Below are 17,853 nucleotides of genomic sequence, written 5' to 3'. Positions count from 1 at the left end.
AGCAAGAATTGTGCACAAATCCATGTAACTTTTAAAATACTTAGGAAGGCTCCCGGTGTACTGGGAAACTACCAGAGGTTCGGAACAGGACTGCCAGGCTGAAGCTGAGGAATACGGAGGTTACGTATAAAGGACGAGATCATTTTTACTCTATTTAGGTTTCTGGTTCATGTTAGTTCCTTGTTCAGGGAATTCTTCAAATGGTCACTTGACAGATCCCATCCCCGTTGATAACTATATGTGAAGTTTGAATGTCTGTGCTCAGTAATGAGATTAGGAGCACATCTCATTTTAGGATGAGGCTAAACAAACTTTAAGCCCTTGCCCCATGTGAAAGAAAACACTAACTGTAGCTACTCCAAGTGACTATATTTTCTACGTATGTTCTCAGTGCTTCCCACTGAAGTGGTGCAAAGAAAAACAGGCATTCCATGTGTGGAAGAAATGGATAGACACAAACCAAACAGATCCTTTCATTATGTTAAAGGTCTTTCCTTTTCAGGAGCTACAGACATGCCAGTTATCAGTTGTAGGAGGAAGCACCAGTGTTATGCAGTAATTGTCAAGTACAAACAACAAGATCTATTTTAGGGCTCATTATAGCAGACAGTCCAGGAACATGCAAGCCAAAAGATTTTGGAGCATAGCTCCATTGTTAAAAAGACAGATGTCAATATTAAGCATGCTCTTTAGCCAGACTTGTGTCTTCAGAACATCTGTAATATCTGCAAATGAGGGACAGGGCATTTGGTAATATTCAGTGCCACCAGAAGACAGCTGGATAACTGTGTTTGAGCAAGGGGGATGGAGTACCCATGCTGCTGCTGAAGCTCAGCTGGTGACTCTAAGTCCATGATCCTCACCTGCTTACCCACTGGCCCTCCACAGTGAGCCCCTTTTTCTCTGCAACTGCCATGATCACTTCCCCTGGCAGCCCTCTCCTCACATCTGCTGCTCACTCCCCATGTATCTGCTTTAAGCAGTGTCAATACCCAGCTGACTGCAGATCTTCCCTAGAGCAGATTAAAAGTAGGATTTCCATCTTCTTTTCTGATGCAGTCATTTGGGTTAATGACCCTCAGAATTAATGACAAAGAACTTTAGGAAGAGAAAATACATAAACTAGCACTAATGAATGGTATTTATTTATTTTTTTTTATTCAATGGGGGCAAAATTTGATTTTTAAAGTGCAAGTCTGTTCTGAGACATGACTGTAAAATCACCTAGTAAACAGAGCAGATCTGTTTTCTGTGTATTTTGAGTCATGCCAATGTTTTCTTTAGGGTGAAAAGGCTTTGCAGGCAGCTTCTGTAAAACGTTGAATTTAGTCCCTTGAACACTGGTAAGATAAAAATGAATCTTAAAATCATCTGCCCTTCAGTGTAACAGCCTCTCCAAGATATGACATAGGCTTGTAGACTAAATAAAATGCTTTTCCAAAAAACAGTATTTTGTCCTTGATGTGAGTAGACAAACACTTTACAAACTGTATAGAAGTAACACTGCAAAAGACAGCTTTTAAACTGATTGCAGACTCACCTACCTTGTTATTTACATGATCAACTCTAAACACATCAGGAAAACAGTTCCAAAGTTTTTGCAGTAAAACCTCATCCCGCTAATTTGCTTTTTCCAGTACTCCCCTGCATCTGCTCTCTAAGCGGGAGATAATTCTTTCTGGGGAAGCATCAGAGAAAAACTACTGCTAACAGAAGCATTTCTCATATCAAAGGACAATTTGCAAAGCGGTAATCCATCCCCTGCTGCATAAATTACAAAGCATTTACTATCTAGTTTTGACAAAATTGTTACATGCCACCTTCTATTCCTCTGCTCCTTTGGATTCCAAAGAAAGAAATTGAAATGAACAAACATAGGGAGCCTTGAATCTGTCATTAATGGGACCAAAATCTGACCCTCAGAGTAAATGTTTTATTCATCCATTTATACCTAAAATACTACTAACTCCTGAAAAAAAAAAATCCTTCCAAAATGATTTTTTTAGATTGTGTAGTGGTGTCTTGTCATGGCACTGAACGATAGCAATTCTGTCATGAAACAAGTTTGTGACAGAATATATCGCAAATTAAAAAAAACACATGGGGGATGAGGTAACAGAACAGCATGTTGGTTGTAAATGTGGGGAGAATTCCTTTTACGTCCCTGTTCTGAAAGCATCCATCCCCACTGAAATATGGGCAAGACTGAATTCTTACAGGGGGTACCAGGGCAGTTTTAATAATATGGGGATTTGGCTTACAGCTCATCTGGAATGCAGTGTCTCTAACAGCACAATGATGTTCACACTTGTGTTGAAATGGCATCTTAGAGGCAGGAACAGCCAACATTACTCACTGAAGCACACAGGACAGTCTTAAGAACTTTCTCATCATTCTACAAACCGGGCTTTTTGCCGCTTACCCTGTGAAACAGGAATACTACAGCCACAGGTGGGTGATGCAGACTCTGGTTCTCTGGACAGATGAAAATTCCTACTTAAAGCATTATACATAAAAGATGAAAGGAGGAAGGGCAGCCTGTATAACAAAATGAACTCGTGCTTACAAAAAGAGAGAAATTTGCCATTACAGAATATAACTTTTCTGACAACAAACAGCACCACAGTGCCACTGCAGAGCATACAGAGAATGGAAAAGAGATGGGATGTAGAGAGAACAACAAAAGGAGGGAATAAAAAAAAAAAAAAAGAAAAAGAAAAAAAAAAGTTTCATTTAAAAAGAAGGTTCTGTCCCAACAGCACTACCCCATTTATATTTTGGTAGAAATAACTTCATAAAACAATCAGTTTCTGCTTCTAACTGAATTTCAACATCTTGTTATTTTCAAAGCATCTCTTGGAACACAACCATTTTGCTCCAACCAGCTTTAAGATGTTTGAGTTTGACTATGTTATTAACTGGATGTGTGTGCTTAAGAGCACAGAATTCATTATCATAGGAAGCAGCAAAGCTCAGCTGTGTGTATAGGCTACATATACGTTGCTGACATGAATAAGAGAATCACAAGTACAGATGCACACAAGGAACAGTCTTTTTTAGTAAGAGTGCTGCACAGCTGTTGCTGTGAAGTTCTGACTACTGCAAAAGAAGTGTTGAAAAAGTATAAAATGGATGCAAATACATGCTTAAAATAGAAAACTTTTTTTAGTTTACTTTGGTACATTTGTATTCAATGTTTTATCACCTCTTACTACTTTTTTGCTTTTTTTTTACAATGTTCTAAAAGTGAAGCAATAAGTACTTCCCATTTCCTTTTCTTCCTAATGACTGAGGACTATCAGATTTTCAAAAGAATAGCTTTCTACTAAAAAGTGTCACACTTAAAATGCTCACCACTTCCCCTGTGTGGATAGAAACACATTAAGAGTCTTATTAACATTCTTATTGTGAGAACAAAACCACCTCAAATGCAGAATTGGTTTGAGGTTGCAATAAGCCTGGGCTATATTTACAATCAACACCATCTTCTGGTATATTGATTTTCACAAGTCAAGAAAACTGAAATGCTTCCGCAAGCTATAGCCCTCCGACAGGGATGGCACTGTGAATTCAGTAGAACCCTTAAGCCACATCAATGCTTTAAAAAAAAAAATCCCTACTTTATAATCCTAATTTTTTCCCCGGTAATCTAAGATATATAATAATATTTCAAAGAAGACTGTGCAGGGATGATTTTTTTTCCCAGTTTTAACATTGAAACAATTTTATTTTCAAGTATTTTATACTGCTTTGAAAAGGCTTTAAAGTATTAACTGTTCATGCATCAACTATCTGAATAAATGCTTCAGTTTATCAGCAGAAATAATTCCACTGTAGTAGGCAGAACTATTCGTATGAGTAATGATAAACAGTCATCAAAGCCTTTATTTGCAGTATTTTATAACTTGACTAAACTATTCTAAAATTCGTTGAGTCAGCTAATATTGGAATTAGAGTTTGCAAGCCTCCTCCCCAGCATTCATTTAATTACAAATTTCCAATAGCAAAATATGTATATGCTTCTTTATATAAGTGGTCTGATCCAAGTTAAAGGAACTATTTTCTATTAATAGCTATTATATAAAACATTATTTGAACTGACCACTTTTAATCACTTATTTCAAGTCAATACTGTCTCACTGTTAGGTATACATGGTCCTGCCCTACTCTTAGCACTCATCCATTGCACAAATTAAGACAGCACCCATAACCAGCAAGTAGTTGGTTTACATTGGTGTTTTTCTTTTCTCCATCCAACTTATCCCACTTCATAGCATGTCTAATGTTCTCAGCTCTGGTTAGGCTTTTACTTTCAATTAAAAAAGTAATTTTCTCTCCAGGAAATAGGAAAACACAGTATTGCATGTGTCACCACTCCAGTCAGAAAGCTCTCGTTTGCTGTGTGCTCCAACATGCAGAATTAATCTCCAGCTCAGCCTGCAGCACACTCCTCGGGAAACTTCTGGCTTAGAAAATTATGCAGATTTACTCCTTGTTTTGATACCTATTTTTTTCATGTCACCATATAATGAGCAATTTAATAAGGGCTCACCATTACACTGGAAAGTGTTTTGCACAAAGCCAAAACCTCAGGTCTTTCAGAGAAGCATCCCTTCTCAGTCAGGCAAGTGGACTACATAACCCAGGGAGATTTTTTTATTCTTTGCAAATGTGCTGAACTCTTTGGAGTACCTCAAGGTATTAAACATGTTCAGATCCATGGTTTGATGTTCCCATATGCTGTGAGTGAAGTTGTCCATCTCTCCTTGCATTCATACCTGCAGGTTTTATTGTATTTGGTCTGGATGAACACATGGAGAAGAGTTTTTGAACAACAAGGTAGGCAGCCTCGAGAGAACCACCCATTACACAGCAGTCAGTACCTGTAACAGATACTGCCGGCAGCAGTTCAGATGAGTTCCTCCATGTCAAAAATCACATTTCCCTGAGGCACAGCTTTAGTACTTAGGAAATTTTGTTCTGCAGATTTAAATCCTTTGCTTTTGTCTTGCAGAATTCATGCTCCATAGCATTATCCAGTGTCCCCTTCAAGGAGTTTGCTAGTTAGGCTCTTCATAAGGAGAATATTGCCATCAAAAACATCCAGGTGAGTTCAGAAGCAAATTACAAATATTTTAAACTTCTAGGATCTGATCCAGTTACAAACTCATGTAGGGCCCAAAGTTTTGCATCATTTAAAGAGGATATAGTTTTAGCTTTCCCAAATGTCTCAATCCTCTCCTCTCCTCTCCTCTCCTCTCCTCTCCTCTCCTCTCCTCTCCTCTCCTCTCCTCTCCTCTCCTCTCCTCTCCTCTCCTCTCCTCTCCTCTCCTCTCCTCTCCTCTCCTCTCCTCTCCTCTCCTCTCCTCTCCTCTCCTCTCCTCTCCTCTCCTCTCCTCTCCTCTCCTCTCCTCTCCTCTCCTCTCCTCTCCTCTCCTCTCCTCTCCAGCATTTATCCAAAACCACTCTAAAAACCAAACACTCAGCTGTGGCCCCAGCCATGCCCCACCCCTATGTGAAGGCGAGGTCTGGGTGTGCACAGCCACCCTTCCTCCTTTTCCTTCCCTCCCCTGGTTTCTGCAGGGAAGCACTGCAAGTGAACAGTGGTGTGTTTTGCAAGGTCTCTCTTTAGAACAAGTGGGAGATGCAAGGAGCAGTGGAGGGCACAGAGGGAGATACCCACTGCTCAGTTTAGGTATCATTTCATTGCTTTAATTCTCCAGCTGTTGAATAAGAACAATCGTACTTTCCTCATGCTCTTTGTCTCTAAGTCATAGGGATATATATAACACTACAGAAGGAGGTACGCTTAATTACAGCTGACAGAAGAGCATCTTCCAGCAAAGTACTTAGCTCCTTACAGGACCAAGTTCTTCAAAGTAAAGATCTGTTTATATTAAGCTGTGGCTTTGATTAATCTCTTTTCATCCATTTTTCTCTTTTCACTCTAACAGCAGTAAAGATATTGTTGTATCTGATTTCACTGCTTTAATTAAGTGCTTCTCAGTGCATGATCAGTTCTATTTTAGGCTGTTTTAAAGTTTATTTAATTTGAGATATATACTAAGTAGGGTAACACAATTGCACTTGTCAAAGCCTGTTTCGTTCTAATATTAAAATCCTGCTTTCATTTCCTGAGGGTTTAACAAATTTTTTTTAAAATCTATATTTTCCCTGTAAATTTGTCACAAAATGCTTCTTATCTGCATCCTAAAAATACAAGGGAAAACTGCTGAAGAACAAACTTTTATATGCAGGGTGCTAAACACATAATCTTTTTGGAGGCTAATGGGGATAAGGAATATACTATGACAGAACCTGGGGAAAAAAAAAAAAAAAAAAAAAAAAAAAGCTCTGGCAGGAGCATAAAAAGGTCATCTTGTCCATTCACTGCCCAGTGACAGAATTAAAGTTTCTAGTGTCATTCTTGGGATGACACCAGGGATGTCTGGTTAACCTGCTTTCAAGGACTACAGTGCTGGATTCTCTATGGCAGTCCCAGAGAGACTGCACAACTGGTTCACTTTATAGTCAGTGTTAGGAGACTTTCTTGTGTGTAACCTGAACTGGCAGTGTTGTAATTTAAGCCCCATTAACTTTTTTTCCTAGCTGCTGTGCACTTAGAGAACAGAGTATTAAATCCATCTTGCATCAGATTTTCACATATTGTTTTCTTCCACACAAATTCTCTTCTCTCAGCTATTCAAATTCCTTGATTTCTTCCAGTTTTGGCATAAGTTCTGTTTTCTAGATGCCTGGTCATACCAAGTGCTTCCTTCTAGACCCTATTTCTGGAAGTGCAGCAGCCAAACATGAAAACTGTTTTCTGGATAATGCTTCCCAGAAAAGAATATAGTGGAAACATAACACTGCAAGCTTCTTCATACATTTCAATGTGATTTATTTTTCCACTGGCATAGCAGCAATTCTGGACTGCAGGAAGGCCCCTGCAGAGCCCCATTTGATACATGCTTCTATTCTTACAGGGATCCAGTGAAAACTGTTCAAAGAATACCATGTCCAACTGGGCCCTACCCTATTTCATCATGGCCACATGACCATTTCCTGTATGCTTCCTTCTGATTGAAATATAGTTTGAAATCTATAACTAACTGAAAATTTAAACATGCTGGTCTTTCACTACAGCTCTTGTCCTCTTTCTACATGTGGATTATTTGAGCCAGCATCATGAGTAACTTTTGTCAGAGCGACTGCTAGCCTGCCTTAACCTAATTTTTCTTTAGTTTTGGTTCCTCTGAGATTGTTTGCTGCAAGTCTCTGAGTTATTAAAACTTTTGCTCTTGAAATCCCCTGGTTTTCTCTTTCTCCTTCTCCTCTAAAGATTAATGAACTCTGCCACTTTGTGGTCACAGAAGCTGCCTTCTACATTTACACCACAGCAAAGTTAGAGACAAATTGAGAGGGTTTCCTCTTAAATTGCATTTATGTTTGAAAAACTTATAGGAGAATTTGTGCTAATCTCCCAGCATATAAACTTGTAAATAGATAAAATAAATCCTCCATTATGATCAAGCTCTATGCCCTGGACAAAAAGCCTCATCCCAACCTTCCTGAAAGAGAATTGCTGATATAATTATTGCATCTGTGGATTTCAGAGTGCTCTTAAATATTTACTGATCTATTTTAATGGAGAGGGAACCTGTGGCAGAGAAATTAACAGTCAGTGTCTTGATTCTGCTGCTTTCTGGGTGCCCATCATCAGATTGCTAGGGTGGGATTTATTTCACCTAATTTTCAATGCTGTTAGTATCATTATCAACTTTTGCATTTGGAACCTCAGCTTTTTTTTCTGGTCAGGGAAGAGAAACAGACATATTAGGACACATTAATTCATCTGACCTACGTAAGATATATACTGAAAAGTTGGATGACTTGAAGATCACTTGAAAACTCTGACACTAAGAGAAATAATAAAATGTACACAGTAGAAGTCACCTGGCCTTTTCCTAATCTTGTGGTTTAACCTTTTGTTTTAACCTCTGTCCAAGAGCAAATGTGCTAGGCTACCACTCCTGTGTTTTTTTAGATCTTGTTTTCAAATGTCACAAAAAAGAAATTCCAGATTCATTTAATTTCATACTTCTTTCCTATTGCATGGTTTGCTTAACTTAAAAATTTCTGCTTTGTTCTGCGTATAGACTGATGGTCGTTCTGTCGTGGTAACCACCATTCTCCTTTTCCTATTTCTTTTTACATCTTTGCTTTATACAGATCTGTTGTATATTCATCAGTAACTATTACAGTGAACCAATCACTAACTTGGGCAAATAGGTCCTTCAGAGGTGGGGAATGTACTAGTCACACAAACAGATGCAGTTCTAGAAACAAATAAAAGTTAAGTAAATTGAGGACTACTTGGTAATCTCTGTAAAGCAAATAAACTACCTCAGTTTACCTGCATCTTCCCTAAGCTTTAGCCTAAGATCTCGGTATTGGCAAACATGGCTCAGAGAGAGAGATGAAGGATGGGAATGTAAAGTGAAGAGCCTTTAGCTCTAGACATGCCTTTCCTGAACTTTCCCCTCAAACCCAAAGGAAGGGAATCAGTCTTGTAGTCATCCTCTAAGAGCACACATCTTTCAGGCTCTTAGAGCTATCGGATCAGAAGCATTAGAATGCATTTTTAAAGATGACCTACAACTAATGAAAGCCTTTTTATATAGAGTAGAGAAAAAAAAAAAAAAAAAAAAAAAAACAGAAAAACAAACAAACAAACAAACAAAACCTTTCTTATTAAAGTATCAGGATGAGATAGAGGAAAGATTATTCCCTTTTTGTCACTATACCAGTTGCCTGCATGTCAAATAAACCTCCTTGTTTTTTGCTGCTTCTAATTGCCTGCATGTAAAATAAACCTTGTTTTTTGCTGCTTCTAATTTCAGCTTTTTGGCTGCTGTTTCCTCCTCTTGGCACTGGGCAAACCTAGTTGTTCCTCTTTCTTTAGTAGGTCCATTTTTAAGAAATTAATTAAGTGAGTTTTTTAATATTTAATTAAGATCCTCTTTGCACTCCTTAATGCAAATGCAATATTATTTGAAAAACAAAAGAAAAAAAAATGGTCTGCTCTATTTACACAACAAAGGCCAGTAGGATTGTTTCAATACCTTCAGAAAATAACAGCCTCCAAAATGATCAGTGTGACAATTTTTTTTGCATTTTGTTTCTTTTGCATTTGTGAAATATTTCAAAGAAAATCTAAACATCATCTCCTTGCTTAATCTTACTTAGCCAGACACACTTTTCATCTCTAATTATCATCATATACTTTCTAACACATTAATTACTGCAATAACACTTTTATGAAGCCCTTCTTCTACTATTTCTGCTTATCGCAATGCCAGGTTTTCTACACTGAAAGTCTGAGATCTTTGAATACCTACCTTTTGCCATCATGGAAAATTTTCTGTGATTCTGAAACTAATTACTATTTTTAACGTATGCTGACAGGAAAAGGACATCAGACATGACATTCAGTTCCCCGTATTCTACATTTACAGGGTGTAAGTGGAATATGCTTTTCAAGTCAGAGACTGCAGGATATGGTAGATTCAAAGGGAAAGAGAAAGTGGGTGTCATACTAACTCAAGTAGCCATAACCCGCGCTGATATTTGGGGCATTCTCATCCTTCAGGCAGCTCTACAGTAGAGGAAAGCAGGGAAATCATTTGTTACCTTTAACAGAGCTTGTTGGAACTAAATGTTTTATATAATTTTTAAATGTTTTGGTTTGGTTTGGTTTTAATCTGAAGGAGAACCTAAGCAGCCTGGTGCAATACTTCTGCTGATGAGTATGGCAAGATGACAAAAAGCACTTTACATCCAGAAAGGGACTCAAAGGCTCAGTGGCTCCAGGAGTGTAATCCAGTCCTTGCACAGTAGTTCTGTATGTCATGCCTGGGAGAACTTCAAAACTTCAGAAGGGCACCTGAAACAGTCCCCACAGCACAAAGTTATTCATAGGAGTCTCCATTACTGACAGCAACCTTGGTGAAAAGAATCTCAGAGTCAGTAAAGATCCAGAAAACTGAGCTATATATACATCACCCTCCACTAAACACAGGTGAACAGCACATGGGCTACACCCGCAGCAAGAATAGCCAGGCTATGCGAGGGGATAAAGCAGGGAACTGAAACCCAAACTCTCTTCTTGTGACAGAATTTTAAACATGATGCTTTTACGTAGCAGCCATATGCCACTGTTTATAAGGAGAAGAGGGATCTCTTTAAAAGAAAATGTGTAAGAGTTTACATTCAGACAGGATTCAAGGTCAGATGTTGTCTTCTGAAGTTCATGACATTCAGAGACAAGTTCAACTGACATTCAGGGACAAGAACCACAACAGACTTTATGAACATAAAAACAAACTTAGCCTAGTACCAGCTCACCAAGAAGAAAAAGTACTCCAGAATCTATGACGCGAAACATCCAGAACCTGAATGAACTTAGAGAAAAGAAAACACTGGCTCCTGTGAGCTTACCGCATTGTCTCACCCGGGATTACTGAGTCTCGGTCACGGCCCGGTGGCTAGAGCAGGCCACTGTTTTGAATTATTAGGGCTGCTTGCAGCATAAACAGAATTTAAAGAATAACATGAGCCAGCAGAACAATGTACCTTGTGTTGTACAAGTTCCAACATGCAGATCGGGTTCGGTTGGGTAACGGCCTGTCCCTTGGTCTCTGTGACACCAGGCCCTCGGCCACCAGGGGGGCACTCGGTGCAGCCGCCACCCTTTGCTCACCCAAAGGATGGTAAAAACAGGGTAATCTGAGGCTACAAACAGTAGCCCAGTTCTCTATCTTAATGACCTTGGTGTTTTGTTGGGCATTATTCCTCCCCCTCCATTTGGTTCCTCCTCAGATGTAACTCTCCTCAGCAGCAGGTGCTGCATTTACACAGGCAAAAACGAGGATACCAGCACTTTGTCTGGCACCTGGAACACTCCTTCCTTTGCTCGATGGGCAGCGTGGCTGCCTTGCCAGGGAACAGCCCTGCCATGGGGGTTCCCCCCAGTTAGCCAGCAATGTTCCCCTCCCAGCCCCCTCTAGGTGCTCAGAGGAGACGCCCTGACTCCCCGTGTCCCCTTTCGCACACACTACCACCTGGTTGCCTCTTGCTTTCTACTGCACAAAGCCCACTCTTCTGCCAGCACATGTTGGCTCCTGGGCCTCAGGTAAGGCAGCAGGGGGACAAACCTCTTTTCTCACCTTGCACCAAGGCTGTGCACCTCCAGAGCAACACGCGGCAGCTTCTGCCACAAAGGACACAAGTTACGGCAATTTCTCCACAAAATGTACCTAGTTTTGTGAAAATGATATAACTTCCTCCTCTGCCTCACTACTTATAAGCAGTTCACACAGAAAAGACAAGAGGCAAATGGCACAAACTGAAATACAAGAAATTCTGTTTCAACAGTAGGAAAAAATACCTCATTTGCTGTGAGCCTGGTCAAACACCACACACATGCTACATCATATGTCAGTTTGATGAGTTACTTTCTTTAGGCTATGCCTTTGTGACAAGACACATTTCCCATCATTTAGAGTTAAAAATAAAACACTTTTAATCAAGACCATGATACTGCCTGGGATGAGCACAGGTTTTGTTTGTTTGTTTTTAAAAAGGAAACAAAGTCCTTTCAATTTTGTGAAGTTATTCACAGAAATACAGATGTACATGAGATATGGAGGCAGTAATGATAAGTCCTTCATTTGATGCAGCTGAAGTCAGTAACTGTTTTTTTCAGTGGTTTCAAAAAGCAGAGAAGAACGTATATGAGAAGGACCTATATGCTGCAAATACCCCATTATGTTAACCCTCTGGGCAGCTGCATCTACCTATTTCAAGCAGAATAGAGGGTGCCGAGGTGTCTATCACGAAAGACAAGCAGCAATCCAATCCATAGCTCTTCAAGCACCTGGGCATCATCTCCCTAACTCCTGGAGGCGCTGCTGTCCCAAAGTACCACAGAGCTTAGGTATCAGAGTGCCTTCTGACAGCCGTGACCTTACAGTCCGACACTGCTGAGCATCCAGAGCCTACCAAATGCTGGTGCATTATGTGGCAAACAGACAAACTAACCTGGAAAACAAAGGGGGTGTATGAAGGATTTTGCTACAGACTTGGCCCTGTGTGGAGCCAGGCATTGGACTCAATGATCCTTGCGGGTCCTTTCCAACTCGGGATATTCTGTGCTTCTACGATCCTACACAGGTAGGCTCCACTCCATAGGTTAGAGTTAGGCAACTGCCTTCATGGGATGAAGGGGCTTTGACCCCATCTTATTCCCTGGGATGACCTCCTGGCAAAACTAGGTAATCTGCCAGTTGGGCGGGTGCTTGTGGCTGCCTTCTTATGCCTCTGTTGTTTCCACTTCAGGGCCTAATGCTGGATCACATTAAGCAAAAGACACATCAAAATTAGGAATTACAGGCTGAGCATTGATATGAATACATCCTTTGACAGAACAAACTCTAGATTATTAAACTGAAAAAAGGACATTTTTTTATTAGTTTAGCTTTGTATTTTCTTGACAAATGAAAAGAGTTGGTATATTTTGTTTCAACCTCTTGACTCCACACACTGATATCACAGTATGATATCTGTGTGACAGACATCTTATGTGAATCTTAATTAAAAATACAGTACTATCCCCTTAGATACTGTAAACCTCTCTTCTTTCCTCTCAAAGCCCAAAACACATGATGGCAAATCTTTCAAGCTAAAGTACAGGTAGGCAGTTGATACTAGCAGTAACATTTCAGTGATGCTTTAGCAGTGTATCAAAGTGGTTAGGTTTTCCTTATTTACTGCAGAAGAAGTACATTTATTCGAGTACAGTAGCAAAACAATTGCCACCATGTGGAAGAGAAAAAAATATAAAAGATAAAGTTTATAAGAGAAATAGAAGACCGCTTCTTTGACAACAGTTTACCTGTTAAATCAAAACCTTTGACACCAGTATGTATTACTGACTGTGGACAGGGAGTATGTCATAAAAACACCAATTCCTGAAAAAGTGTCTTTAACTGAAGGCACCAAACTTAGCTGTAGAAATGTATGTGGCCACCAGAAGGATAGAATAAAAAACACAAGCCATAATTTTTCCACTTTCCATAGACTAGTAAGGTCACAGCTGGAGCTAATACATTGATTTGGGGGCACTCTACTGGGGCATGAAAGAAATGCAGACCATTCAGAAAGGGTCAAGAAGAGAGCAAAATCTTTGATCAGAGACGTATAACACAATCTAGTGTTAGGATGAGCCATGATATGGTTGATAAAAACAAACACACTTGCAGGGCATGTGGGAGAATGGTCCTGCATGGTGTGGCCCCAGGGATGTGGCCAAGTCACCATCGTCTTGTGACCATCCAGAGAGCCCAGCCTGCGGCACACACTAAGATAAAGAGCTGAAACACACCAGCAGCCTCACAGAGCAGCCACGCTACTGAGGAGATTAAGGAAGAGTGATGACATTGATAAGACCAAAAGCATGCAATGCTACTGACCAGATTAAGAAAGAATGATGCTGTTGATAAAACTGAGAAAGTGATACTATTGATACAACTAAAAATGAGAAATGTCAAGTCAAAAGAAGGGGTAGGATGTAAATCTTCAAAGACTACAGACCATCTGAAGGAAGAAGGGTTCTCCAGGGCATTTTCTGTAGAAATGCTGATTGAGTTCTCAATTGTGGGCAACGGAAATCAGCAAACCAATGAAATTACCAGGAAGTATGAGTGACTAAGTGGATATTTGTGCTTGTAAGTAATTACAGCTAATAAGACCACAGATACTCTTCTCCCTCTAACAATCTCATTCATATAAGATAAATATTAACATTAAGAACTACTGGCATCAGTTATTACAGGTAAAAATTAACTCTATCACTGCAAAGGGGTTTTATAATATTGTGGCTTTCTAAGTTGAGAAAAGACTGAAGGGACACATGACAGTCTTTAGAGTACCTAAGAGGCCATTCTCTATGTCTGAGGATAAGACCAAAATTAGGAAAGTCACTAAACTGCAGTTAGGCAGACATCAGGAAAAACTTCTTTTCCAGTGAGGATGATAACACACTAGTCTGGATTCCTTGTGAAAGCTGTGGAATCTCCGGCATTGCAGGTTCAAAACATCAGCTTGGACAAATGCCTATCAGGAAAGTAACTGCACACAAGATACCTCCTCTAGGAACAGAGGTGGACCTAGTGAACTTCGGAGATCTGTTCCCAGCTCTGTTTCCTGTGATTTTATGGCAGTAGCAAAGGTTAGGATGAACACCATATTTTGATCATTCAGGGAACAGACCTGAATGGAGATGTTACAATCTCAAACAAACAGTATCAGTTCTCAGAAATGGTTTTAGCAATGTTATGTTACTTTAAAGCACCAGTTCAGCAGAACATTTAAACATACTTCTCCAGGTCTAAGGACACAAAACACCCAAACCTTAATGCCCTGAGGTAATGTAAAATCAGTCCAATGACACCTGTCATCACAAAATGAACTTAAGATCTAAGAAACTTGGTGCTGGGGAATCAGTAGAACTGCTGGGAAGCATCAAGTGTTCAACAAACTGATGGACAGCTCGCAGGTCCAACATAAAGCAAGACATCTCAAAGCCCGTGTTCAGGGAGCAAGTGTTAATGGTGATTTCTTGAAAAATTGCCCTTAGTAATTAAATAATCATTCCTCAGTGTGTTTCTCATGTGGAGTGAAACTGATTTGAATTGGAAATCCCATTACTAAGACATAGTGACCCCATTTATCACAGTGGTAAATGCGCAGAAGATTGCCTGTCTTTCACTAAAGCAAGCTCCGTTTCTCCGGGGCTCTTGGCTGCCCACAGCAGCTAACGCAGCCTTTCTGATGACACCCACAGGCTCCCCGGGGCGCTGATGTCAGTTCCCGGCTCTGTCCCTTTCCATCTTCATGTACTCTTCTCAGCCCCCCTGAATTTCTGTTCAGTATCACCTTCCCCTGCAGCTCCTTCCGCCCGGATAAACTCGGGTTTGTTCACCAAGAAGCAGGCAGTGCCCACCGACCTGTTGACTCTGACACGGAAAGCCAGTGCGACGGAGAGCTGGGTGGTTTGAAACCCAACCTTCCCAGGTGCTACAGCTGCCAGCTGGGCACCGCTGGTTTCAGGACTTTTGTTGTGTAAAAGATTAGCCCAGCAGCAAAGTCCCTTCAGAGCTCGCTGCCTACCGACCCTCCCCAACTCCGGACCGAAGACTCGCTCCAGGAAGACGCTACAACATTCGGGATGCCGTGGCGGCTCTCCAAAACCTTTCGGCTTCGGGTGTGAGCGGTGATCCCCGGAGCCTGTCCCCGCATCCCGAGGCTCCCCCGTCCCCCCGGGGAGGCGAGCACAGCCCGGGGGCGCCCCTCCACCGCGGGCACCGGCACGACGGCGGCACCCCCACCCCGGGACCCCGTCGAGTCCGGGCACTCACCGATGGTGGAAACGACGGTGCCCACGAAGTAGAAAGCGCCGGTGAAATCCCACCGGGGCCGGATGTCATCGACGCGGATGCCGGCCACGGCGGCCTCCTCGTACTCGCGGAGGAAGTGGCGGAGCTCGGCGCGGCTGAGGTTGTGGCGCTGGGTGAAGTTCTCCAGCCGCTCCTCCCAGCGCTCCTTGGCCTGCCGCTCGGTGGGCAGCTCGATGGCCGAGAAGACGGCGGCGCCGCACAGCATGTACAGCACGATCAGCACCGCCAGCAGGAGGAACCGCGCGTTGTCCGCGTTCAGGCGGCCCGCGCTGGAGCAGCAGCAGCCGCCGCCGCCGCCGCACGCCATCCTCCGCCGGGCGCCACCGGCCCTACCTCGGGGCCCTCCCGCGGCCGCCGCCCGGCATCACGGCGGCGCCGCCCGCCACGCGTGAGCGGGGACGAGGGCTCGGGGCGACCCGGCGGCGGCCACCGGCCGTCCTGTCCCGTCCCGTCCCGTCCCCTCCTCCCCGCCCCGTCCCGTCCCGTCCCGTGCCGTCCCGCGGAGCCCCTCAGCCCCCTCGGGCCGCCCCCGCGGCCGCCGTCTGGGCGAGTTTCATATCCCCTTCCTTCCCCCGCCCCGAGCACGTCGGAGAGGGGCGCAGGGACAGGCACCGCCAAGCGCCTCCTGCCCGCCCGCCCGCCGCCGGGGGGGTTGAGGCGGGCCCGGCGGGGGCAGCGGCAGCTCGGCTCGCCCCGCCGCCCCGGGGCGCTGCCATGTGAGGAGCCGGCCCCCCGAGGGCAGCCCCCCTCGGCCGAGGCGGCACCGAGGGCTCCTCGCCCTTCCAGGGGCTCCTCAGAGCCCCTCAGAGCGCCGTGGTAGAGCCGGGCGGCTCGGCGGCTGGGCGCCGTCAGGTGCGAGGACTCCGGCGCGGTTGTGGCACAGCGCAGGAGGAGTTCCTGCTCGTTGCCAAGAGAGGGCACCGCTTTCTTTGCGGGTCTGGCGCTCTCTCCCCTCCGCCAAGCGTTATCGGCTCCGCTCCCGGCGCCCGGGGCTGGGCGTGAGGCAGGTGCCGCGCCCGGGCTGCGGGTGCCTCCACGCCGGGCTGCGTGCGGCCACAAGGCGCCCTCGATGGAAACTTTCTGGCAAGATAAGTTACTGTAAAAAGAAAAAGCTGAAGTGAGCGATATCCGGCAATTAACACAGTGCTGAGTTCTACTTGAAAAGATCGGGGGTTAGAAATTCAGCTCCGTACAACATATTCATACATAAACGCTTTTTCCTTCCGGTGAAAGACACGTTACACACGTTATTTTAGAAAGTAGGTTAACGAGGTACTACTGCAACTTTCCCCACTCCCTTCTATTAATCATGTTGCAGCAAAAATGCAATGGGAACAAAGATATTCTTAATAATTATTCCCTTAATGTCAATCCCCCTTAATGTCAAATAAAGAACACTTAGTGTGAGAGCCACTGGCCATCTCGTAGCCTGACGTGCTTGCATCTCAGGCATGGGGCTGAGTCCTGCAGGCTGAGTGCGTGCAACTCCTCGCTGGTTTTCAAGAGAGGATCACCAAGGATGGCATGGCAGGGGATCTGCTTGGCGAGGGGAGCCAAGTCAATTCCCACATCGCACAGCAAACCAACAGATGAGGATGAATGAGACTCATGCTTCCTCTTTGTTTTCCTGTTTATTGTTATTCGTAGGTGAAACGTAACACATTATGTTGTGGTTTTGTTCCCTCTTCATTCCTCTTCAACATACAGTGGCATATGGCAATTAAAATTAGCAGCAAAGCTGGAAGATATTGAACAGCCAAAAAAGATGACTTAGATGCCAGTCAAACTAACCAGACTGCGTGCCATGTGCAAAGGTAACCACATACTTCCATTAAAAAGGATGCTCTATCTTTAAAATTATTGACAGTTTCTATTAGAAGAAAAACACAACAAAACAAAAACTTTATCCCCTGCTTTAACAGAAGATGGATCTACATCAGTTCTCTTGCAGAGAAGCTTCTTGCTCTGAAGCTTCTGTCCATCAAAGCTGTTCTTTGGTGGCTTGGATTAGCACAATGGGCACACAAGCCTTCACCTGTTTGTAACCATGATGTCGCTGTGATTGCTACAGGAATGTGAAGAACAATCACGTTACCCAAAGAGTTATCCAAGGAAAAATATCCAGGGTTTTAGAGTTCTTACTGTTACTTATTTTTTTTGCATGAAATAGTTTTTGTGTTGGTTTTATGTGTGGCACGAGTGTGACTGTTAATACAGGTACAGAACATCTGGCACGTTCCTGAGAAACAATGAAGCATACAACTGTCACAGGGCATCAAAAATTGCAAGTGATCCTAATTTGTCAAATCTGATCTTCACCAAGCTAAAGCATTAC

At 42.9% G+C, this 17,853-nt stretch overlaps 1 protein-coding gene across 1 annotated transcript in view; it reads right to left on the bottom strand.

Moving 5' to 3' along the window:
* KCNK13 (potassium two pore domain channel subfamily K member 13) overlaps positions 1-15,931 on the bottom strand; it is a 63,030-nt gene extending 47,099 nt beyond the window's left edge. The window contains exon 1 of the mRNA XM_084522744.1: positions 15,480-15,931. Coding sequence (XP_084378870.1) covers positions 15,480-15,825 — 346 coding nt within the window. The 5' untranslated portion in view covers positions 15,826-15,931. The remainder of the gene's footprint in view (positions 1-15,479) is intronic.
* Between the last annotated feature and the right edge of the window lie 1,922 nt (positions 15,932-17,853).

Source organism: Aythya ferina (genome assembly GCF_964211825.1).
Source record: "Aythya ferina genome assembly, chromosome: 5".
NCBI lineage: Eukaryota > Metazoa > Chordata > Aves > Anseriformes > Anatidae > Aythya > Aythya ferina.
Note: the sequence above shows the minus strand (reverse complement) of the source record. Positions and strands in the feature narration are given on the sequence as shown.